Source organism: Antedon bifida, chromosome 10 (assembly GCF_963402885.1).
Source record: "Antedon bifida chromosome 10, ecAntBifi1.1, whole genome shotgun sequence".
In the NCBI taxonomy this organism is placed as follows: domain Eukaryota; kingdom Metazoa; phylum Echinodermata; class Crinoidea; order Comatulida; family Antedonidae; genus Antedon; species Antedon bifida.
In genome coordinates this window covers 2,728,883-2,754,357 of record NC_136235.1, presented here as the reverse complement: position 1 = coordinate 2,754,357, position 25,475 = coordinate 2,728,883, and the positions used below count along the sequence as shown (strand labels likewise).

Sequence of the window (25,475 nt, the reverse complement as noted above, 5' to 3'; positions counted from 1 at the left end):
GTGACAATAAATAATATATCTTGTCTGTATCTTGTGTTTCTTTTTAAATTTCTTTTATCCAATTATAAAAATATTAGAGGATTAAACCAGTTCACCAGCATTGTAGGCCTACTACTAGTACTATCCTTCTCAAAATAAAGTGTTTAATCAAAGCATGGACCTATAAATGTATAGGTCCATGATCAAAGACGCCCTTTTTACAATGTTAGGCTGTCCTCAATAATACAGTAATGTAACAGAAGATATTTACAGTACTCTAAAAGGTAAACACATCATTGTATGACACAGAATGGCCTAATAAAACACTTGCTTGATCTAGGTCAAATGATTCTTGACAATATAATCTGGTCTTCAAGAGATTGAAACTGTAATATTTAATGTTGGTAGTTCGATTAACTACCCTAAAGCACAACAATATGATATGAAGTGAGATGTACCAAAATCTCTACAATTTCAACATTACTATATAGGCCTATATATTATAAACTTTTTTTTTATTAATTTCAAAATACAAACATTAACAGACAACAACAAACACTGATTGCGCCAAGGAGTGGCAAAAGAGGTCAATTATGTTCAAATTCAAAACAATACAAAAAATTATTAATTGACATAAAACAGGATGTACAATTATTTCACTATAATTCAAGATCAAATTGTATATACCATTATAACGTTACTTATCTTAACTATGCTTAACAATCAATAGTGCATCGAAATTGAAATAATATGTGTAATATAATCTACACTGAACTAGATACATATTATAAGGAAATAAAATATCGGTAAACATTTCTATACTTAGATATTTCCTTTTATTGGTCGTTGGGTTGAAGTATTCTTTCTTTGAAAATCATTAAAGTGCATGTGTATTGTAATGAAGCCATGCGTAACTGATGTCTGAAAACAAAACAATACATTTAGTATTTATAAATCGTTTCCTTTTCCTAATACTGTTGAACTTTTAAGCAGTCTTTTATATTGAAGCTTAAACGCATATTCACGGTATGACAGCTCTTTTGAAAACAAACACTAAAATGAAGTATTTTTTCTATCGTTTCCTTATCCAAAAAATAGAATAATTTTGTATGATGTATATTTTAGGATTATGCTTACACATGTTGCAAATAATATGGAAATATTTGTATGGTGTAGGAATAAATTAATTTTAAATCATTTCAGTAACCGGTAGCCTAAATAAAACGAATACATTATAATGAGTGAAGTAAAACAAACAAATAAACAAACATAACAATTTAACAACATCAAAACAGCTGCTAATTTATACATATTATTTTGTGAAACAGTGTACCTAAATTAGATAAGTCTTATTTAAAATTTAAAATGACGTACTTGAACTCAACATTTAATACTTTAGGTTATTTTGGTGTGTACTTAGAGGTAATAATAATAAGTAGAAGTGCAATATAATAATATAATGTAATATAATATAATAGCGTTTATAATAATATAATAGGTATAAGTCTATACAAAACAATAATGTTTAGGCCTACTGCTTATCATTGCTCATCAGATTTATTCTGCCGATTACGTTTCTTTGACATATTAGGCTTGAAATATAAGTCTTCCATCTGTTAAATGGGTTTCACCAATGATGAATCTTGATCATCAGTAGTTTCAGTTGGGCTATTCTCATAAGTCGACAGTAAGGTGTTGTTTTCAATATCAATCTTCTCGTATTCATTATTCTTAATTACATTTTGTTCTGGTTCATCTACTGGATCTGTCGTCACGTCGTTAGAAGCAGCAACGTCTGAGGCATTGTGGGATAACACATCATCCAGATCAACCACTTCATAGTCGGGATTTCTTCTCAACTCGTTGACATCATCAGTATTAGAATTGGTAACCAGTTCCTGTCCATCATTATCTTCTGAAGTCAGGTTTGACATGATGCCGTCAGTGGGTGAACTTAGTGGTGTAATTGTATCATCCTTAGATGTTATTTTATTATCAGAATTTTTAATATGACTTTTACTTTTTTTCGACATATCTGGCTTTGCATATAATTCTTCTACACTCTGAACTTTACCACTATCGTCGACATCTGGAGGTGAACTTTTTTTCGACATATCTGGCTTTGCATATAATTCTTCTACATCCTGAACTTTTTCACTATCGTCGACATCTGGAGGTAAATTGCTAGTACACATTTTATCATCTTTTTCTGTGCCAGGAATTTCTTCAACAAAATAAATTTTGTTTTTCATACTAGTGTTAGTTTTAGTCTCTGATTCACCAGAACCTATTGGTTTACCGAAAGTCGTAAAATTCGAAGAAATATCGCATGGTTGATCAACCACAGCATAATCAGATTCAACCGTATAACTACCGTATACCGGGTTTTCTACTTCCCCTTCGTTGCAATCATCTGACGTAGGCCCAGAAAGCAATCTGATCTTGTCTCCTGGGCCTACGCTTTCATAAGTTGGGTTTGCTTCAGACAGGCTGATTGATACACGTGAAGAATTATTTTCACTTTCATGTTTAGTGTTAATGCTTTTCTGTTCGGGGATGTCATTTTCTTTGATACTCCCTTTGTTAGAGTCAGTGTCAGACCCGTTAGGCGAAGAACTTTTCCATAATTTTGAAGTCATAGATGTGCTCATTTCATAATCTGGGTTTGCTTTAGTTTCGTTTCTGCAAAACAATCGACCATGACACCTAAAATAATAAACACACCACCATATCATAATTGTGATTTAATTAGTCCGTAAGCAAGACCGTTTTTTCCAGCATGACATATATTGACATTATTTCAAACTTTTGAGGCCCCAACTTATTTTAGGTCTGTGCATTTATTTATCTCGTAAACCTCCACATTTTGGATTAGTAAGTGACTATAGGGCCCCAAGTATTCCGTTGTAAAATTATGTTGGTACATCCGGCTAAAACTATGGTTGTAAAAGAAAGTACAATAGAAACAGCTTACGGACCTGTACAATACAAATATCAAGATGACAATAATAAGAAAAGCTGAGACAGAAGGAACAGCAATCGCTATCAAACCTGAAAAAATATATATAATTTTATGTTACAACCACAATAAAATAACCATTTCCAATATTCAATGTCAGTCAATCAATTAATATTTATCATCAATATCATCATAATAGATTTTGTCATCCACTGCTATTTTCAAATCATATATTAATTCGATGAAATATCGATGATTAATGAATCAGTAAAACTTTGTTTTGGTGTTATGAATCCTTTATTACTAAATTAATAATAATATACTGAAAAGCACATTATTCAATACTAAGTATATTTTTTGATTATAATTTATATTTCAATTACTGATCGGATATCTTTCACAACTTGCAATATGTAAAATTACCTGTACTTTCGTCTGGTTCTTCTTTCTCACTTGTTGTAATGGTGTTACTTGTTACATCCTTTCTGATGCTAATCTTGGGAACAGTTGTGAGGCCGTTAGTGGTTATATCAGAATGCGTAGATGATTTAACAGCAGTTGACTGTACTTTAGAGGTTGCTGTAGAAAGATTAAGAAATATATCAGATAAATCTACTGCGTTACTACAAAACTATGTTTATTGATTTGTTTTTTTTATTATTGAAATATCAAACATATCGACCAACAACTTACTCAATGTCGAATGTTTTGTATTCACTGAGCTAGTTGACTCGGTAGTATTATCACTCGTTATCAGACTCTGTGTAGGTAGTGATGATGTGAATTGCTTAGTTGTACCAGAATTCACAGGTGTTTCCGAAACAATTGACGGTTTGTTGGTGGTAGCTGTAGATACAAAAAAATAGACTTAGATCAGATAAATCGGAAACTACTTCAACAAATTAATCCTATTGACTCATCTTCTCTTTTTTCTTATTTCTTTTCTAAAACAGCAACATCATCTACAACTTACTTGTCAAATAGTTTGTAGTTGACTCGGTAGGTGCGTTACTTGTTACAGCATCACTGGTGGTTCCACTCTGTGTAGAGAGTAGTGATGTGACTCCATTAGTCGTACCAGAACTTACAGATGTCCCTACACCAGTCGATGATAATTGAGATGTGGTGGCTGAAGATAAAACAGAAAAATAAGCTACATTTTAAATCAGATAAAATCAAGAAATTGATTGTATTGGTTTGTTTGTCAACTATTATTTCTATTTTTGTTAATGTAGCCTATATACTTTATAGAACCATTATGACAATGCAACTTACACAATGCCGAATTCTTTTATTCTATGCTTGTCGACTATCACAGTAGTTTTATCGATTGTATAGCACCACTTAGACCTACTAAGTTCGGGTCCTACAGATGCGATAACCAACGACTTGTGATATATTGGTTACATTGATTATATACATGTGGTTGTCTGAGATTTTAAGTTAAAAAACGAAGTGAAACATTAAAATCATCTTCACAGCTAGACTTACCGAATGTTGAACTACTTTTATTCACTAAGCGAGTCGACTCAGTAATTGTTTCACTTGTTCCGTTAATATTAGTGAAATTATATAAAGAGGTTAATTTGTTAATCGTATAATTCACAGTAGTTTCCACAGTCGTAAGAACAGGTGTTGCTGTAAAACAAGAAAATGAATAAATCTGCAATATTGCAAAATGTACAGTTCGTATATTTAGAACAAAATTTTGTAGATTTTAAATTTAAAACTTTTTTTCAGAAAACGGTAAATGATATGACAGTAAAGATACCTAATTTTCATTTTTTCGATTAGATATAACTCTTATTAACTGCCACATAGCTAAAATATTTCACTTACTTAGGACTGTTTTCTCACATATATATCCATACCCATTATGGCCTCGCCAGTTTCCAAGTTTGTCAGAACAAAGTAAGTCACTCCACCCACCATCTTCAGAGTTTAAATACCCAAAGGCACACATATTGTCTCCTACATTAGGTTCTCCAGAGTTCCAGTATGAATTGGAGTCAAGAGTCTCTCCAGATTCCCAGTTCCAACTGGATGCCATCGTTCTATCTGATCCCACCTCACGTGATAACCCAATTGCATATGCTCCATTTGCACAGTTTTCCTGCAGGATTTCCAATATAGCATTGTTTTCTTCTGCATTGTTTATATTCACAAGATCATAACCGTCATCACACAATCCTTTAAGTTCATTCCAAGTTTTGTATTCGGTGAAGTGTGTTACAAGTACAAACGTTGCTGTATAGTTTGACGATCCAACAGAAAATTCCGCACAAGCTATCGGTAAGACAAATTCAATGAGAAGACAGTTTATTTTATTAGAACGTATGCCTATAATAATATTCGGTAAACCACTAATTTGTTTTTAATAATTATTCTAAAAAATCTAATCTAAAAAAAAAATGTGTCAATTTATACTGTACCTTCGCAATTTACAACTGCGATAGAGATATGTACTATTATGAGGATCGAGAGAAACATTGTACAACCGAGTCCTATATAACTCGTACAAGGAAATGAGACTCATATATATTGTATCGTTAATGAGGTGGCGCTTTTAAAGCAAACAATGATGTAGTTGTAGGTGTTATAAATAAATAATCTTTTTATTCAAGTCATGGTTTCTATTTTACAGCATCACGACTCAGAAAATAGAGAAGGAACTAATTGTAGCCATATTTAAAACTTGTTCAATCATTGTTTTAATAAATGAAATCGTAATATTGTGGTCTCATTATAAGCTAGGAACTATAGGCTTCAGGAAAGGTTCGTTTTCTGTAATATGTATTATTATTATTTATTCTATTATATTATAATAACATCAATAAGAAAGAATGTCAATACACTGAAATATAAACTACTGTCTGGCCGATGAAACACAATAATTACGAAATGTCAATGCACAACTAAATTGACTAAATTTATAAAAGAACAACAGTACAACTTTAGATAGTAAAACTATCTCGTATGACGTGTACAGACATTCCAGGGCTGTTGACAGTAGTTGTATACATATCACAGATATAAAGGAAACCGAAATAATGACAAAACGGAAAACTCTAATCTCTTGTATAGAATCCCCTAAAAAATAAAAGAATTTGTAGACAATACAATTCATTGAACCTTATTTGAGATCTTACCGCTAGATAACATACAGTAACAACTAGAATCAACATAATAAATACAACAATAAACGTACGATACGAGAACCATTTATTGAAATATTTAAAGGTTAACATATAAAAAAATAAAAATACCAAAAATATATAGATATTTACAGTAGACATTAGAAAAATCATCTATTCACAAATAAATACTGATAATTAAGATTACTATTTTATAGTTAAAGTATAACAAGGAACATCACATCTTTTATTGTGAGTGATTTCACTGTCATTAGGCCTACATTATTATTCAAGGTTTGTGTACATAATATTTCAGGTTAAAGTTTGATTAGGCCTACATGTGCTATTTTATTACTCCTCTGTAAAAGTATATCTAACAATCTACCGTTGGCTAATTTGTACCCATTCGTATAAAATGTATAATATATATCTTGTTTCATGCGTTTCTGTTTAAATACAACCCCCTTAATATATGTTACGATATTATATATAATAAAAGTGTTATCCATGACAAATTACCTCTACTTATTTTGTATAATTTAAGCCTCTAATATTCTATAAACGTCAACCACACAGCAGAAGTCGATGATCTTAGTTAGTTTAATGCACTTGTTTATCTTGCTCATGTATGGTCGCGTTAAGTCCTTTTTACACAGACGATCGGGTAGAATCTGTATCTAACATTAGCGGAAACAGCCCGTCCACCCCGCCTTGTGTCTAAATAGTCATAAGGAATAACATGATTCTGTGTTGTTACCAATACCGCTCTTCTGTGTAAACTGGCCTTTAGAAGCACTGACGTCTGCGTCACACACCATCCAGATCAACCACTTCATAATCGAGGTTCCTTCTGAACCCGTTGACATCACCAGTATTATGATTATTATTAATCATATCCTGCCCTTCATTAACTTCTGCGGTCGTGTTAGAAGCGATGACGTCAGTGGGTGACGAAACAGTATCGTTCTTTCTGATATTTGATGGTGTTTTATTATCAGAATGCTTCATTTTACTTTTAACCTTTTTCGACATGTCTGGTCTTGCATATAAGTCTTCTAAATGTTTAACTTCTTCATTATCACACATATTTGAAGAAGCATCATGATGCGAGCTACCGGTACAAGTATCTTTATTATGTGATGTATTGTCATCTGTTTTTGTTTTTGAGACATGGCTTCCTGGTTTACCCAATTCATCAGACTTCAAATTCGTCACACTTGGCTGATCAAGCGCGCCATAGTCTGATTTAATTGTTACAGTAGTGTATACTGGATTGTCTACTTCTCCTTCGCATTCAGTTCCATCAGGTATCTCAGTATAAAGCAATCCCATATCGTCTTCTTGGTTATAAATTGCATAATTTTCAGACTCTGTATCTAGTACACGTAATGTAGACGATTGGTTATTTTCGCTTTCAATTGTAGTTTCGTATTTATGTTCCTTCTTTCTGTCAGAAGATTCGTTAAAGGATGATTTTATCGGTGATGTTCTGGTGTCCACTTCATCCATTTTGTATTTTGGGTGTTTCTGTGTTCTTTTATTGCAACATAATCGGTTATAACAACTAAAATACAAAAAAGTATGGAATTTATGTCATTCATCGGTGTTTCGTTACATCATACACAATAGGATTATAAATTAGGCCTATATATAAAACAAAGCAATTTAGATAATTATTTTATGAAAAGTTGCCTTCATTAATAATAAAAGAAGGAAATTAGTGCTTGATTTATAAAATGATGTTTTTACAAGCGCTAGTGCTTTGAAAAAAAGTGTCTAGCAGAATTTGAACCTGCGAACTGTTTATTTAAACATCCTTTACTTGCAACAATGGTTATATAAGATGTAATACTGTATGATAGAATGGACAACGTACCTATATACTATTATCAAAATAGAAATAAGAAGGAGAGTCGAAGCTACTGGCACCACCACAATCCAAGTTAATTCTATAAAAAAAAAATCATAAAGTTTGTGAAATTATTATTGTTCAATGTTCAATGGCAATCATGCAGCAGTGTCTATTGTTTAATGTATTGGTGTTTCAAAAGAAAGTCTACGTTCTAGGTCTAATCAGTTAGTATACTTTAAAGAAAGTCTACGTTCAGTTAGTATTTCTTGATCTTGACAAGTAGTCAGTTTAATGAGTCAACATAGTCGGTATTTGTCTTTCCTACAGTCAAGTTATTCTTGGTCTGTCTGAGATCAGAACGTTGTTCTAACTTGTAAGTCATTAGATTTGGCAACCTGCCAATGTAATGTTTTCATGTAAGATTGTCCACGAAAGTTTCAGTCGTTCATGTGTGTCAATCTATGCTGACACACAATTTGAGCAACTGTACTTATCGTTTTTAATAAATACATACATACGTTTATGAATAATTATTAGTGTCAATCATTATATACATTTAAATCTGGGTATAAACAAATATTATTATCATTTTTAAAACAATTAGTTAATTATTTGTTTTCGGTTAGTTAAGTTTTGTCTCTTAATGTCTCTGTGTTGTTATGATGATGTGTTGTGGAAGGCGCGTGGCTTCAAAGAATATTCCACAGTCCATTATTCACTTTCGTTTCTGTAGGTATAGACCTTTATTGCGTAGTTTGAATATCCCTCTATCTATTTTACAACTTACTAAATTCATTTGTTTCACTAGATTGGGTTAGCGTTTTAGGACCATTTGTGTGAGTTAGTCCACTTGAAATGTTAGCATGCGTTGTAAGACCTTCTGTAATAGTAATGGTGTCATGAAGTGCAGTACGTAGACCCAATGACGATGTGGGTTGGTTAGTCGTAGAACCAGGATGCACAGTTGTTTCCGCAGTGGAAGATACTACAAAATAAATATAAAATTCAACGTATTTGTTTTAAATCTAGATCTTTTTTTTAGATTTTAATTTTGTCTATTTAAAAATTGAGAAAATACATAGATTGAATTTTTAAATATCATACCTGTATTTTGTAATGTAATGTACAGTTAATAAGAATGTTTTTAAAATTAAATTTAAAAATGCACTGGAATTATTTTGACATGAATGTCCAGGTATGTGATCAAATACGATGTATGTAACTATTTTATTGTTATACTCACTTTTTATTGATTTCTCACACACATATCCATATCTATATCTATAGTCCGTGAAGATTCTAAATTTATCAGAACATTTGTAGTCACTCCACATTCCATTATCATAGGTTGTCATATAACCAAATGCACACATTGCGTCTACTACATTAGGTCCATTGTTAGCCCAGGATAAATACTCTACAATCTCTCCAGATTCCCAGTTCCAGCTTGATGCCATCGTTCTATCTGATCCACTCTCACGTGATAACCCAATGGCATACACTCCATCCGAGCAGTTATCCCGAAGGATACCAAATATCTCATTGTTTTCTTCTGTAGTGTTTATACTCACAAGTTCATAGCCATCATCACATACTTCTTTAATTTCATTCCAAGTTTTCAAATTTACGTACATAGTTTCCTCTACAAAGGTAGCTTTGTAAGTTGATGAACCATAATCAAAAGAGGCACAAACTATATTTAAAAAAAAAAGAAACAGAGGCCTATATTATAGAAGCAACAATGTTGATAACCAATGAAACAAAAATGAAATATTTGCCGACTATTATTATAATTGTAACTCAGGTAAAACATACTTCAACGTAAAACATGTAGGTATAAGATCTTATACATCAATAGAGAAGTTAATAACAGTTTATAGGCCTATTAACGGTTGGGTCAACAACGTGGTATAACGTACATTGATATTAATATAATGATATTGCAGACCTACCTTCACATTTAACAATAATGACATTTATACCAAGTATTAACCAGATCAGAATAAACATTGTGGAGATCCGAAGCAAAGGAAACACTTTTTGGATATCTAACTTTCATTTCACAAGGAAATAGATACAAAATAGCCTTTACTTGCTGTTAGAGGGCGCTTTTTATAAACACTTTCCTTATCAAAGGCCAATTTACGTAACGGTAAGCGGAAAACCGCATAGCTTGTCGCACGTAGCATCTGTATCTATACTCAGCGTAAACCGCCCGTCCGCTCTGCGTTGTGTAAATGGTGATAAGAAATAACCTAGTTTCTATATTGTTATTACCGTTACAGCTCGTCTGTGTAAATTGGCATTAACAAATGATGTTCTCTACGTAAGCTTGAGATGAAATGATTTCCAGATTCAAGTAATGAAAATATAAAGTTGATTACTCATTTTATATTTTATTAACAAAATCAAACAATAGCAAATATTCTTTTAAAAATGTTTCATTAAAAAGAATTGATTTTTGCACAAAAACTGTATTTTGTAAATCATGATTATTGAGGAAGCAGCGGGTACTGCACAAACAGGAAGGGATTGCATTCATTACTCAAAGCTACTTATTACGCACAACAAAGTGTGCACAATTACCCCGTCTGTACTCCCAACCACTAACTGGATTACCGTAAGAGAGGTACTAAACATATATATAATTCGTATTACAAATTCCATACATTATAATATCTAACATTACAATAACTCTATAGAACACATTAATAATAAAAATAAAAATTTATCAAACATACGCTTTTGTAACAGCATTTTGACATCAAGGTGCGTTCTCTTAAACTACAAACACCATTTACTTAAAACCACACATTGTCAAGCTATGTACAGCCCGTCTCCAATTTAATCTCTACAAATCAACATAACATTAATAGCATATGCATTTTAATTAATACAAATAATATACAGTAATAATCAAAGTTTTACACAACACAACATTTTAATTCTGAGAGATCAGATCTGTTTACATGAACTTAATTCCTGACTAAATATACTGGGCAAAATGTGATTCCACATTATACAATTTAACAATTTCTACAAAATAATACACACTCATGGGAATACTATTGTCATTTCTTGTATTATTTAAGGTACTAGGGAGGTTTCGCAACCTTACGAATACGATAACGAAAACGGATACGTCACGCGCACGTATTCGTTTTCGTAAGCCAGTAAAAATCTGTTTCGCACGGCAATGAAATATTGAGGGCGCCGTCCAAAATATGACTGCGGTAAATTTGAGCGAAGCGCAGGTACGTGTTGCTTGTGGAGCTTGGCTGCCTAGGCCTAGCGTAACATCAATGCGAGTGAGGACTTTAAAAACTGCTATTTATCAAAATTGACCTGGCATTTTAGTAAATTACTTTAGTAAATTACTTTCAATAAATCTATAATTATATTATAATCATGAATCATTCCTGATTCAAATGCAAAATGTGCAAAATAGATCAAAAACTATACTCGTTTTGTAGTTACGAATATGACTGGTGATATTCGTCAACACGAATACGCTTTACGAATATGAAATGGGGATCAGCTCAAAAGTTTTACAAATGCGTGACGTATCCGTTTTCGTTATCGTATTCGTAAGGTTGCGAAACCTCCCTATTATTTGACATAAATGACGCATACGTGTTTCATTTATGTAAGGCCTAAACTGGTATGTTTAATCATGAAATAGTGGGATTAAATTTGACTCTTTCTCGGTTTAATACATATGTGTTAGAGCCAAATGATACAGTTGTTGAATTAATTAAATACTTCTATTATTCTGTAATATCTGTATAAACAGGTGGGCTCATGTCTTGTGTAAATCCTCCATAAGCGGAATTCTCTTCAATCACGTGACATACATTGACAGCTTCCAGAGTTTTTTCTGATGCAGTTTTTAAATCACTTTCAGATTTACAAAACAGCTGACCACGAAATCTGAAGATAAACATTGAAACTGTTATGTAAAAGTATATTGTATTAATAAGATACGAATAATTAGCAGTGAGAGTGTGGTAAGAGGGGATCATTTATCATATACCCGCCAACCTCTATAATCCATAATTAATATTTGTATTCTACCATAATATAATGGAATTTCGATCACCTTCACACTCAACGTAATACGGTTAAGAAGAGGATTGTGGAAAAAGTTTTGTGGAGAAACAGATTTAACGACAAAGTTGATGTTTATTTTTATTCAGTTAATTTCTACACTGTATACAAAAAGTATATGATAAAAATGATTTTCAACAATTAAGAATTTTGTATTTAAACTTTAAATAAAGAATATGTACATGTACAAACGAAAGATAATCTACAATAAATTAACCATGTTTTACAAACGTAAACACAAGAGGAAAAAATAATATGCGACGGTAAAGTTTCACTAGAGGTTTCTTGTCCAAATTTTGTAATATGTATAATACCTGTATGTAATTTACCTACCTATATAGTAATATCACTATAACAGTAACAAAGACCACATTTAATATGACAGTTGAAATTACGACGACAGTCAAGTCTAAAAACATAAACGAAACATATTATTTACAGTTTTGTTAGCAGAAAACCAATATAAACAAAAGCACAGTTCATCACAGTTTGCCTAATTTTTCCATTGGTTTATTTTTAGTTGGTTCTTTATTTATTTTGTTAATTTTGTGATTAGTCAATATGTAGGCCGAAGTTGTAAGAATGTTGACGTATTGTTGGTTGCTGAATGATTACTTTGTTGTTTTGTTACATTGGTTGGTTGTTGGTTGAATGTCTGATGTTGGTTAATTGGTTAATTCTTTAATTGGTAGTTTATTGGTCGTTCAATTGAAAAAAATGTTTAGTTACTTAAATATAATTTATTAATCCTGCAAAGCGTACTACTGTAGTTCTAGATAATTTTCCACAGCTTTGTCATTCACCTACCGTTGTTAGGTCTCTAATACTTTAGTTATACTTTGCACATCCCTCTCATCTTCAGTAACTTACCAAATTCTGATTCCTGTTCATTTTTTCCACAAGACTCAGTATGCTCCATGGGACTATTTGTGGCATGCGTTATAAGACCACTTGTAATATCAATTGTATTAGGTGACAACCATGTGAGTTGGTTAGTCGTGGTACTAGAATACTTTGTTGTTTCCACAGTCAGAGGGACTGTAAATACAAGATTTGATTAAAAGTATAGACCTTACAGTAAAAATAGAACGTATATTCTCATATTCCGTTTTACTCTATATCTTGTTTCTTGATACTCTGATTGAAATAATAACTATTAGGCCTAATTTAAGAATTGATATAACCATGTACCATTCCCCAGAGGATCATCTTTGCATTTTACCAATTGAAAGTCAAGAAGAATGTTTATTTGTGATTTAAAATATACATACACTGGGAAAATTTGCTTTTTCTTTTGATTATCTTTTAAGAATTCATTTTTCAAATGTGCTTAAATACAGAGGGTCTATGCAAGTGTTCTACTTAGTTGCTACATTGGTATCTACCCCGTTGGGTGCTTTGTCACAATCTAATGTCTCTCTGTGTATACCATGACAAAATTAGTAATGTTACTAAATGTTATCTTGTACATTATATTTACCATTATGCCAAGAATAGATGCTCAACATTCTACTCTTAAAATTTAAACACGAATATCTTAGGTAAAACTTAGTGTCTGAATGTAATGTTATTTGAGCGTTGTACCAGTACTCACTTATTGATTTCTCACACACATAGCCATATCTATATGCATTGTTTATCCAGACTCCAAACTTTTCAGAACATTTGTAGTCGCTCCACATTCCATTATCATAGGTTGTCATATAACCAAATGCATATTGCGTCTTTAACATTAGGGTTATTGTTAGCCCAGTATAAATACTCAACAGTGTCTCCAGATTCCCAGTTCCAGCTGGATGACACATGTCTATCTGATCCCATCTCACGTGATAACCCAATGGCATACGCTCCATCCGGACAGTTATCCCGAAGGATAACAAATATCTCATTGTTTTCTTCTGAATTGTTTATACTTAAAAGTTGGTAGCCGTCATCACACTCTGCTTTAATTTCATTCCACGTTTTCAAATTTGCGTAAAAAGCTTCCTCTACAAAGGTAGCTTTGTAATGTGATGAGCCATAAGTAAAAGATGCACAATCTATGCAATCAAGACAAAAATACATTAAGATGAAAGTAAGTTAGTAATTACCTACATAAGAATAAATAAATACAATTTAGGTAAGCTTACACAGAGAAACACTGATTCGAATTATTTCAGAATTAGCAGAGTGTAACTAAAAATACATTTTTAATAATTATAATGCGATAATATCAAAAATTATCAACCAAATGAGTATACTGTACCTTCACAATTAACAGTAGTAACATAGACACTGAGTATTAACCAGATTTTAATAAACATTATCGCTTCGATGTACATTTCACTACACAAGGAAATAAAACTATGTTTTTACTTGGTATGGGAGGGCGCTGTTTCTTATTAAAACATGCTATTCAATGTTAAATTAATAATTCAGCCTTTAAGTTAAATAACAAACAAGTATGAGTATCCGCACTGTAAAGGCCTACAACATGGAAATATATTTAAATATGTTTCTATTAAGAGCGTTGTTAATAATGGAAAGTATTTTGAATAGAACCACTATTAAAAGGATACCTCTCCGGGATCCAACAAAGTATCTCCCTTGAATAGGTGTTAATTGACCGAAACATTTTGTTTATATCATTGTGGATATAGTAAGTTTGACAATTTCATTTTATCCGGTTTCAAGATATACACACGCTGATGAGTAATCTCTTTTAAACCAAATAGAAAGTTAAACAAGTACGGCAATACAAAACACTTACAAAGCAGTTCTAAACGTTTGCATAAAAATAACGTCAAGCCTCGGGGAAACATGATTGTCGGTGTTTTATACACAGTACCTGTACAAATTGTTATTTAAGCACTTAAATCAACCACAATTGAACCATCAGTTTCCTTAACTTTAAAAATCGAGCACAAAAACGTTGCTTTTAGTAAACAACCACATCATTGTAAGGTATTCAACAGCGTGATTCCTTTCCACATTAACTGCCGTTGCCGTAGGTCTATACCTATTCGAGCTATTAAACTTTTTCTAAAAATAGTATATCTTCATTTACATCCTAATTCTTATACATTTGTTTTTGTATTTGGGTCAGTGGCCTACTCATTGTTGAATAGTATTCCATGATCGATGTCAAACAGGATGCTGCACGGCTTCGTTGAATTCTCCATAAGTACCGATCGCTTTAATCACGTGACATATACATTGACTGGTTTTAGCAGTAGCTGGTCACGAAATCTGAAGATAAACATTGTTGATGAACAAAATAACGCTATCAAAATAGCATTAAATGAAATTTCTTTCGGTGGTATAGGCATAATACCCTTGTTTACGTTATTTCTTTCATATAGTTGCTGTTTCTTTCTTATTGAATTATTGTTGATAGATGAAAATGTATGCATTTTGACTAATTTATTTTTAGTGACAGGAGTCAAACCTTGATTAGCGAAAGCTATTTTTTGGCTCCTTTTCACACACACATACATATTGTATTGTATTGTACTATTTATGTATGATGATGTGAATAAAGTTGGTAGTAGTAACACGCACTTGCCAATTTATCAGACTTGATTTAAAATATGTTACGCTTTTCTAGGTTAATTTCCCTTTATTCACCAAAATTGCCGTGCCGTACCGGTTATGGTTCAATAGTTCGATGTTCTGTTTATGTTTACTCTGTGTTGGGGTAGAAGAATCCCATTTTCCCTATTTTCCAATTTTTCCAGTTCTAGATTAACAACAAAGTTAAAGTAAGTTTTTCTTATAATAGATACTTTATTTGGAAATATTAAACAACACAGTTCTACATGAATAAAAATTAAAATATTCATCTGGTTACAAATAAGATACAAATAAATTGACAATTTTTGGTTTTTCAAAAACAACATTTAATGGTAATTGTTGATCGGTCGCTGTCATGGCTATATTAAAACATGTAAATAAGATGAATCTAAATTTATATAAAAATATAGCTGCCTAAATTAATTCCTCCATGGCACACATGTCAACAATGATTCTAATTAATATCTACAATACCACAAGTATCTCTTTTATATTGTTATAAATGCTTGAATAACATTTCAACGAATACTTAAATGTAATAATCATTATGAGAGAAAGAAGTTTAGTCGTACATACATGACAGGCAACATGCGACTGAGGTCTATAAACTTGACTCCAAAAAGAAATCATTGCATCATCGCGAATAATTATACATCTACAATATGGATACATGTAAAAAAAAGCAAAAAAGCAAACAATTTCACTGTCTAATAAACCATGGATCTATACATTTAGGTCAATGGTAAATCAAGTTGGTACTCGATCATTATCGTTGTTGTAACCAGTATGTTAACATTCTAAAACGAACGGCATTGTTAAACACGAACACCTGATGAGCTTGATGAACTAAAAGAAATCCAAATTATTTCTGAATGACATCATAAACATGCAGCATTACTTCTTGAGATCTCTCATAAACGGCATTCTCTTCAATCACGTTACATTCACGAGTTTGTTCTTGTATTTCTCTCTCTGATTTACAAACACACCGACCACGATACCTTACGATTAAAACAAATATTGGAATAATATATTGTATAAAATAACGAAAATTATAAGACAAAGGAAAATTATTGAAAATGACAATGTGTGTCATCAGTGACTGGATCTCAATGGAGATACAAAATAAAATAAGCAATAAAGTAAATCAAAACGATAAAGTAAAAGAGCCAGAAGAATTTGCAGAGCTTTCGGGCATCACTAGCCCTTCGTAAGCAGTTACATATGTATGATATATTTATTTGCATTTGCAATTAAAACTAGTCACCATATAGGCTGCCTACCTGTATAATAACATTACTAATACAGCACTCACAAGGCCCACATTTAAGGTCACAGATAAAATCACTATCATAGTCAAATCTATTTTCTTTAACGAAAAAAAAAAGAATTATAAAATAAAAACTTGTTTTAACACTTTTTTTAATCGCATACAGTCAATCCGAAGTACCAAACGACTTCCAGCTGCCGCCATGCCAGCAGAATCGTGTCGTTTTTTAGTTATTGATAGTTTTTGTTGAACTTTTAGTTAATTTCTTAGCTATTTCTGGATATTTCTTTTTGTATTGTGATCAGAAGCTTCAGTTAATCAATACAATAATTACTTAACATGCGTAAATATATTAACCAAACTTACTTGGTTCGTTATTCGACTGAGTAGAGTTGACGTTTTTATCAGCTGAAAATGACGATAATGAATAATATTATTGACTACGGTCAGTTTATTGAAATACATATATTTGATTTGTAATATATCCGACTTATAGTAACCTACTTGAACATTTTGGTTCTACGCCAGACCACGAACCGTTTACCATACATATTCGCCAGTTATTTCCACTACTAATAAAATAACCGCTTGAGCATCTGTACGTTACAATTTCACCATAGGTTGTTTTATCGAGTTCTACGGTAATTCCATCAGGAGATCCCGGATGCATACAATCAACGACTGTAAAATAACAAAAAGTAGATGCTATCAATCAGGTATTTCTTTATAACATAACCACGATGAAATATAAAATAGGGGTTTTTTTAACTCTTACTAGAGAGGGGAGCAATAGATTTAGACGATGAGCGTTAAATGTAAAGTTTAATTCTTATTAATTGCACAGAGGGAAGATCGAGCGTTAGCGTTAGACTCAAACAACTCTGTTGTAAGGTATAAAGTATTTGAAGTTTATTTACACTAGACTGAAATTGTATAACACCAAACAATATTGCAGTATGATAAACATCACAGAACAAGAGAACAAAACATGTACAAAGGATATAGTGTAGCTGATAAGATGGCAAACAATATGTTCTACCGATCAATATGATGGGGTTCCCATGTCAATAGGCCTATATATCAACATTATTTAGTAAAAGGCATAATTTTGTCACTAAATATACAGAAATATCCATTAAAAGGACTGTTCTTTCACTTTTTTAGTGTAAAATAATTTCGCAGTCGAACATATCAAACGACTAGATAGATTAATTACGTACGTATACAAAATAGTTCAATTTTACTTAATTACTTTGGCAGTTTGGAGCACTATCTGACCATGTTCCATTACTAAGACATGTGACATTTTGTGAACCCATGATGTCATATCCGGTGTTGCATTTGTATTGTACAATACTTCCATATGTTTCACTTTCCACACTCCTTTCTCCATTAGTTGGCGAGCCAGGATTACCGCAATTAACAACTAAAAGACATCATACCAAAGTGTAGAAAAACTGTAATGTTATAAGCTATCGTCATTGACTGTTTTAATTATTACAATAAAAAAGAAAAAAATAAATGTTCTGATTGAAGATTCCTATATATAGACACCTATCTGTATGTTCCCATTTCCATATTTTTGTTATTCTATACATTATCTAGGCCTGTTAAATAGCAATATTACAGTACTTACTTTGGCAGTTAGGAGCAGAATTTGACCATGTTCCATCAGCTTGGCAAGTTATAGTATGTTCACCCATCAGGTCGTATCCAATATCACAGATATAAGATACTACACTGTTATAAGTTTCAGCCATACTATATCTCAGACCGTCTACTGGTACGCCAGGATCACCGCAACTAACAACTAAACAAAGGAAAGCACATGTATATGAATATATTATATTCATATACTTTTAATATTACTTTTAATAGTAGAACTAGCTAGCATTGTTACGATGTGATGTTGAAAATAACTTTAACGAAAGAACTAAACTACCTAAAGTATATTACAGTACTTACTTTGGCAGTTAGGAGCAGAATTTGACCATGTTCCATCAGCTTGGCAAGTTATAGTATGTTCACCCATCAGGTCATATCCAATATCACAGATATAAGATACTACGCTGTTATAAGTTTCAGCCATACCATATCTCAGACCGTCTACTGGTACGCCAGGATCACCGCAACGAATAACTAAACGAGATATAATAAAGAGTTTTAAAAGTATTAGTTAATTGGCTTTAACAACATGGGAAGATGATACAACGTTGTAGCACATTACTATTTATAGTATAAAGTCATTTTATTGGGACATTTTGTAAAATAGGCACATAAATCTAACTAAGGTATTGGAATTGGTAATCGATTATATGCAGGCAATTAAACAATATAACAACCAACCAACCACGTAATAGCCAACAAACTTTATTCCAATAAGTATGCGTATACCTTCACAAAAAGGAGTTGAGCCTGACCACATTTCAGTTTCCAAACAAACCCTGCTTCTGTCACCTATCAAATTATAACCAATGGTACAAGTGTATATTGCTGTCATGCCAAATGTTGTGCCAGTTAAAGAAACCTCTCCATCTATAATATTGGTCAGATCTCCACAATCTACAGCTGTATTTTAGATAATTAAAACATTTGTTGAACGCAATAATTATGTTTCGTTTTTTATTTTTTTTATTCTTGTGAAAATTATTTAAATAGGTGATGTATTGTGATGTAGCAGCTAATGAGAAATTACATATCATTATTGATTTATAATATCAAGTTACAACTTTTTTAATCCAATAAATGTAAATAAAAAAAATTATTTAGGAGATTACATCACAAGGCTTCAACTTATAGGCCCCATCGAACATTCTGAACTGCTCTGTTATACCATACTTGATTATCAGAAGAATGTTGTTTCTTTGCTAAAAATCATGTCAATCAATTAAAAATAATATTCCTAAATGTGTATTGTACTAAGGTTAGCTAGTAGGCCTATACTGAATCTGCAAATTAATTAATTATTATTATGTTTCTTCCTTTTCTTATAGGGTATTATTCACGGAGTTTCATTTCCAAACTGTTTTGCTTTTAATTGTTAACTAGAGTTATTACATACTTTTAAACATTCTATTATAAATACAACAATTTTAACCCTATTGAAAGTTTATTTAAACAATCAGAACAAGATTTGACTTTGAAATCATGTCCATTAAATTGCGAACAAAAATTGCATTCTACTTACAAAGTATAGATCGTTCACATATATATCCATACCCATTGCTGCGTTGCCAGTTTCCAAGTTTGTCAGAACACTTTAAGTCACTCCACCTACCGCCAGGGGTTGTTATATAACCAAATGCACAATCACCATCTGCTACATTAGGTTCACCAGATGCCCAGTATAAATACTCAACAGTCTCTCCAGATTCCCAGTTCCAGCTGGATGGCATCGTTCTATCTGATCCAATCTCACGTGATAACCCAATGGCATATGCTCCTTCTGTGCAGTTTTCCTTCAGGATATCCAATATAGCATTGTTTTCTTCTTCAGTGTTTATACTCACAAGATTATAATCTGCATCACACAATACTTTAAGTTCATTCCAAGTTTTGTATTCGGTGAAGTGTGTAACAAGTACAAACGCTTTATAGTTTGACGATCCAACAGAAAATTCGGCACAAGCTATCGGTAAGACAAATTCAATGAGAAGACAGTTTTAGTTATTAGAAGTTAATGCCTATAGTTTTTTTTATCAAAATGTTATTTATTTTTTATACTGTACCTTGGCAATGTACAACTGCGACATAGATATGGAGTATTATGAAGATCCTTTGAAACATTGTAAAACATAACTTGTATGATATTAGCTTGTACAAGGAAACAGACTCTTAATATTATATTATATATTGATGAGAGGGCGCTCTTTTAAGGAAAACATTATGTTTTTAAATAGTCCTTTTGGTGTTTTTTGTGTTGTGGTTTCTTAACATCAACAAAATAATAGTCATATAGAGGTCCTTTATCAAAATGTTTACCTTTACCTCTCAGTATATTGAGTACGGTCTGCATTGTTAGTTATTCAGGTATAACAACAAGGAAGACCTGCTCTACAAGTCACTGTGTATCAATCAGATTCCGATAAACATTTTGGAAACCTGCTATGTACAGAAACTCGGTTTTGATATACATTTCACAATATAAATAAATATAAAATAAAAATACATTTTACTTGGTGTGGGAGGTCGCCGTTTGTTATTCGATGTTCATAAATTATTAACCCCTTCAAGTTATAACCACAAAATGTTACTTATTTTTCTTTTTTTGAAAAAAAAAACACCACTAAATACGGGTTGGCGGATTGGCCGTATTTTAAAAACATATTCTCTTCTTTCGTTTTACATGAAAGTATCACCTTTTCATATTGTGTCCCAAACAGATATTCTACTGTATTTTATAATACATAAACTAAGATATTTATTATATAAATCGCTGTGATTATAAGTGAAATAACGAGTAATTCGAGACTTTTTTACATTAAAGATTAAATCGGTTATAGAGGAAATAATCTTCAATATTTATTTTACTTCCAGTTTAAGCTGACGAGTGTAATCGCTTTCAGAACGTTAGTCAACCATAAGACAATACAACAATAGTACTAAAGAGGGGAAAACAAAAAAATCCACAAAGATGCAAAAGGAAAATGGTTGCGCATCAGTGCTGTATACGAAGTACATAAAACGCAACTATTACTTTATGCTAACGAAAACGAAACCTTTATTATAGCAATGAAGGCCATCACAATACAACACTCATCTGCTTACAGTCACTCTTTGTGATAGTGATAGAGCACACAAGCAATTTTAATTTACATTTTAACAATTGTTTTCAAATTGATTATTTATGATTATATTCCAGAGGCTTCAAGATTAAGAATTTAGATTTCTTTCTTTCACCTCTGCCTAAAAATAATATCATTAATAAGTTCCCATATCTAATGTTAATGTTTTTTATTCTAATGCAATCATTAGTACAGCTGTTCTATCCACATTTTAGCTTCATATTCTACTATTTAATAAAACATTAGTAATAACCTTGATAGTTGAACTACCTGTAACCTATCATTAACGTTCTTTATAAAATGTAAGTAATATACAATGACAATTTAATTGTTTATATTATTTCTATATTTATTCTGTAACCTCAACATAAACAGGTTGTTGCACGTCTTCGTTGAATCCTCCATACGCGGCATTCTCTTCAAACACGTTGACATTGACAGGTTTCTGTGACTTTTCTGATGTTTTCAATTCGCTTTCAGATTTACAAAAGAGTTGGTAATGAGATCTGAAGATAAATATATGTATATAAATAAGTGTCTAGTATCATAGGAATATTTGATAATAGAACATTTCATCACATGTGGTGCTTGTATCATGTAAGGTTGAGTTAAGGGTTAGCCTATGAGGCTAGGAGATACACATGTTGAACACATATTTACTCATTGTAGGCCTAACATCAAAACGTTAAAGGACAGTTAAAGTACTTTAATTCAGGCAATCAAGATACCAAACAGATTAGTTAATGTACTGAGTTTATATCATGTAAGATTAATGGTAATGCTATGGTAGGTCTATATGATACTAGGAGATACACATGTGGAACACACGTGGTAATTTACTCATTGTATTACACCAAAACGTTAGAGGACAGGTTTTTTTATGAACATAAATACTTTAATTCAGGCAATCAAGATACCAAACAGATTAGTTTATTATTCCTACCTATGTAACAGAATTACTACAACAACAGCAAAAACCACATTTAATGTTACAGATGATATCACGACCGCAGTCAAGTCTGAAATATACAATAGTAGCATTGCCATCTTTATTCAGAAAACTACTACGTAACAGTCCACATTATCAAAATTATGTAACTAAATTTTACTACCTACCAAATTTTGATTCATCTTCGTTTACTAAGCAACAATCAGTCATCCTGATATCATCAGTAATTGTTAAATCATTATCGATAGTTCCATGATGAGTGACGTCAGTTGCTTCCTCAAGAGTTGAAATTACTGGAGGATTTGCTGGATAAATTAGAACAAATAAATCAGATAAACCAACAGGAAAACACAGTAAATGATTAATTTATTTATTGCGTATAAAACTTCTTATGAACTAATTCTGTAAAAAACTGTAATGTACTAGATGTCTAAAATCAAAATACTAAGTTGGCTAACTTCCAATAAAATCTATTGACAATACATTGGAAATATAATTTCAAATACGGTATGACATTTATCTCATTATGTCACATGGTGTGTTTTTTGTGTGTGAATGTTGGAATAACTTTGATTTTAACTCGTGTTATAATTACCGATAGTAATCGTAGGTATCAACGACATCAATTGATTAGTTGTTGTGCCAGGAGGCGTCGTGACGTCAGTTGATGCGTCCACAACATTTGAAGTTACTTGAGGAGTTGCTACAAAACAATTTAAATGTAAATTATTGTGACTAATCCTAACCCAATAGGAAATTATAGTCTTATTAATATAATGGAACAATCATAAAACATAATGTAAATATGACTAATCATAATACAATAGGAAAATCTAGTCTTATTAATATAAATGATCATGAAAAATAAAAAAATTCTTAAAAAGTTGATAAAGACAATTTATTATCCTGTAAAATTGTATTATTATTTTTTTATTATTATTACTTGTTAAAAAACCCCAATGTCTTTAAGTAAAGAGCATTGTTACATACATATGCTATAGGAACTACAACTGTTTCACTTACTTAGAACTGTTGTCTCACATATATATCCATACCCATTGCTGTCTCTCCAGTTTGCAAGCTTGTCAGAACACTTGAAGTCACTCCACTTACCGTCAGTGGTTGTCATATAACCAAATGCACAATCACCATCTGCTACATTAGGTTCACTAGATCTCCAATAAAAATACTCAACAGTGTCTCCAGATTCCCAGTTCCAGCTGGATGCCATCGTTCTATCTGATCCATTTTGGCGTGATAACCCAATGGCATAGACTCCATTTGCACAGTTTTCCTTCAGGATATCCAATATAGCATTGTTTTCTTCTGTAGTGTTTATACTCACAAGATTATAATCTGCATCACACAATCCTTTAAGTTCATTCCAAGTTTTGTATTCGGTGAAGTGTGTTACAAGTACAAACGTTGCTTTATAGTCTGACGATCCAACAGAAAATTCTGCACAAGCTATCGGTAAGACAAATCCAGTGAGAAGGACAGTTTTAGTTATTAGAAGTTAATGCCTACATTTTTTTTGTTATCAAAATGTTAAATATATTTGGTTTTTATACTGTACCTTCGCAATGTACAATTGTAACATAGATATGGAGTATTATGAAAATCCTTTGAAACATTGTAAAACATAACTTGTCTGATATTAACTTGTACAAGGAAACAGACTCTTAATATATTTTATATCTTGATGAGGGCGCTCTTTAAGGGCAAACATGATTTAAAATAGTCCTTTGGTGTTTTTTAAAGTTGTAGTCTTAACATTAAGCAAATCGTAATCGTCTAACTATAGATGCCCTTTATCAAAATGTTTACCTTTACCTTTCAGTATATAGAGTACGGTATGCATTGTTAGTTTATATTCAATTATACAAGGAAGACCTGTGTTCTATACAATAAACCAAACCCGGGGCGATGAATTGAGACAACAAAAACATAAATAAATATGATAATTTAAATGCAAAGGAATTGCATAAAAGGAATAAATCTTTAGACATAAAATACACTGACGTATTTATAGAGACACATTTCAAAGCTGTTAACACAAGGTGTAGGCCTTCATAAAAGAGGAAGACGAAAACTGTGATCAAATTTAAAGCATTTACGAAGTAATAATGAAAGTAGGTGTGTTATAAAACAATGGTACAAATAATTCAATTCTGTGAAAGATGAAAGTAATGTTCTATTCTTTAAAATAGAGTATAACCTTTCATCTCATGAAAGTATTGTACGATGAATTAACATTATTTGTATGAACAAACAATATCAAACGTAGTTTTACTCAATTAAAAACCATTATTTTGCTTATACTTCTATCAAAAGTTAGTAGCAGCACATTTGTGGTGAACTTTCTTTTAGTTTGTTTACGTGTTTAAATATAATAGTTATAAATATTTAAATATTATTCGTTTGGTAATCTACTTTAAAAGCTAATATAAAAAAGTAATTCCACAAGGCTTATCATTCAGCATAAAGGAACCTAATTACCAGAGGAATGTTAATTTCATCAAGTATGTTAACAATTATTTTGAAACAACACCAATATTAAAATAAAAATTCCAGGTATACATAAAAAAGTAAAAACTATAGGTATATAATATTGTGTTTCTTATTTATTGTAATTCTAAAACACCATGAGTAAGTTAAAATAGTGAAACGTATTATTTCAGTTGCCGTCAATCATGGTTGTGGATGATGAACTTGTAAAGCCTACTATGGCAAAGCGCAGCCACAGTATCCAACAACTGGAAAGAAGAACAAAATGTTGTATTTATTTTAGGAAAACAAAGCGTAAAATATAATGGAAATTAGTCATAAAAAATATTGATTAGCATTCAGGTGTTATTTATAAAACTCACTCACGTTCTCCATTATTGA

The 25,475-nt window shown here is 31.7% G+C and overlaps 3 protein-coding genes and 1 long non-coding RNA gene across 5 annotated transcripts; all 4 read right to left on the bottom strand.

Annotated features, from left to right (window-relative positions):
• Positions 1-5: 5 nt before the first annotated feature.
• Positions 6-24,255, bottom strand: LOC144854805 (uncharacterized). The gene is made up of 10 exons (XM_078712793.1): positions 24,163-24,255; positions 23,610-24,053; positions 20,041-20,481; positions 4,778-5,224; positions 4,430-4,576; positions 3,912-4,067; positions 3,632-3,784; positions 3,362-3,517; positions 2,958-3,030; positions 6-2,685 (listed from the first exon to the last, which is right to left on the bottom strand). The coding sequence occupies exons 1-10, from the start codon at positions 24,218-24,220 to the stop codon at positions 1,596-1,598; spliced, it is 3,165 nt and encodes a 1,054-aa protein (XP_078568919.1). The 5' UTR covers positions 24,221-24,255; the 3' UTR covers positions 6-1,595.
• LOC144854815 (uncharacterized) lies at positions 5,652-9,936 on the bottom strand. Its single transcript, XM_078712804.1, has 5 exons — positions 9,877-9,936; positions 9,168-9,617; positions 8,712-8,909; positions 7,949-8,021; positions 5,652-7,636 (listed from the first exon to the last, which is right to left on the bottom strand). The coding sequence occupies exons 1-5, from the start codon at positions 9,932-9,934 to the stop codon at positions 6,880-6,882; spliced, it is 1,536 nt and encodes a 511-aa protein (XP_078568930.1). The 5' UTR covers positions 9,935-9,936; the 3' UTR covers positions 5,652-6,879.
• Positions 11,568-13,024, bottom strand: LOC144854411 (uncharacterized). The gene is made up of 3 exons (XR_013614594.1): positions 12,902-13,024; positions 12,365-12,440; positions 11,568-11,854 (listed from the first exon to the last, which is right to left on the bottom strand). It is a non-coding gene; the product is annotated as an uncharacterized LOC144854411 (long non-coding RNA).
• LOC144854826 (CUB and sushi domain-containing protein 3-like) lies at positions 16,018-19,439 on the bottom strand. Of its 2 annotated transcripts, XM_078712815.1 has the most exons (7): positions 19,248-19,439; positions 18,819-18,992; positions 18,106-18,279; positions 17,358-17,534; positions 17,220-17,261; positions 16,867-16,945; positions 16,018-16,584 (listed from the first exon to the last, which is right to left on the bottom strand). In XM_078712815.1, exons 1-7 carry the CDS (start codon positions 19,351-19,353, stop codon positions 16,446-16,448), a joined length of 891 nt encoding a protein of 296 aa, XP_078568941.1. In that variant the 5' UTR covers positions 19,354-19,439; the 3' UTR covers positions 16,018-16,445. The 2 variants fall into 2 exon arrangements, with proteins under 2 accessions (XP_078568941.1, XP_078568942.1); XM_078712816.1 differs by lacking the exons at positions 18,819-18,992; positions 19,248-19,439 and adding an exon at positions 18,490-18,644.
• Positions 24,256-25,475: the final 1,220 nt, after the last annotated feature.

Bases quoted from the DNA above. Each gene is read 5' to 3' on its own strand.
- LOC144854815 (XM_078712804.1), bottom strand. From the start codon at position 9,934: ATGTTTATTCTGATCTGGTTAATACTTGGTATAAATGTCATTATTGTT. The intron at 9,618-9,876 runs GTAGGTCTGCAA...TTTTAAATATAG, and splicing joins CATTATTGTTAAATGTGAAG to TTTGTGCCTCTTTTGATTAT. The intron at 8,910-9,167 runs GTGAGTATAACA...TTTATTTTGTAG, and splicing joins GTGTGAGAAATCAATAAAAA to TATCTTCCACTGCGGAAACA.
- LOC144854826 (XM_078712815.1), bottom strand. From the start codon at position 19,353: ATGACAGCAATATACACTTGTACCATTGGTTATAATTTGATAGGTGAC. The intron at 17,535-18,105 runs GTAATTAAGTAA...GTTATTTTACAG, and splicing joins TAGTGCTCCAAACTGCCAAA to TCGTTGATTGTATGCATCCG. The intron at 16,946-17,219 runs GTAAGTTTGGTT...TAAAGAAAATAG, and splicing joins TCAGTCGAATAACGAACCAA to ATTTGACTATGATAGTGATT.
- LOC144854805 (XM_078712793.1), bottom strand. From the start codon at position 24,220: ATGTTTCAAAGGATTTTCATAATACTCCATATCTATGTTACAATTGTA. The intron at 4,068-4,429 runs GTAAGTCTAGCT...TTTTATCTTCAG, and splicing joins TAAAAGTAGTTCAACATTCG to CCACCACATCTCAATTATCA. The intron at 3,031-3,361 runs GTAATTTTACAT...ATATTTTTTCAG, and splicing joins AGAACCAGACGAAAGTACAG to GTTTGATAGCGATTGCTGTT.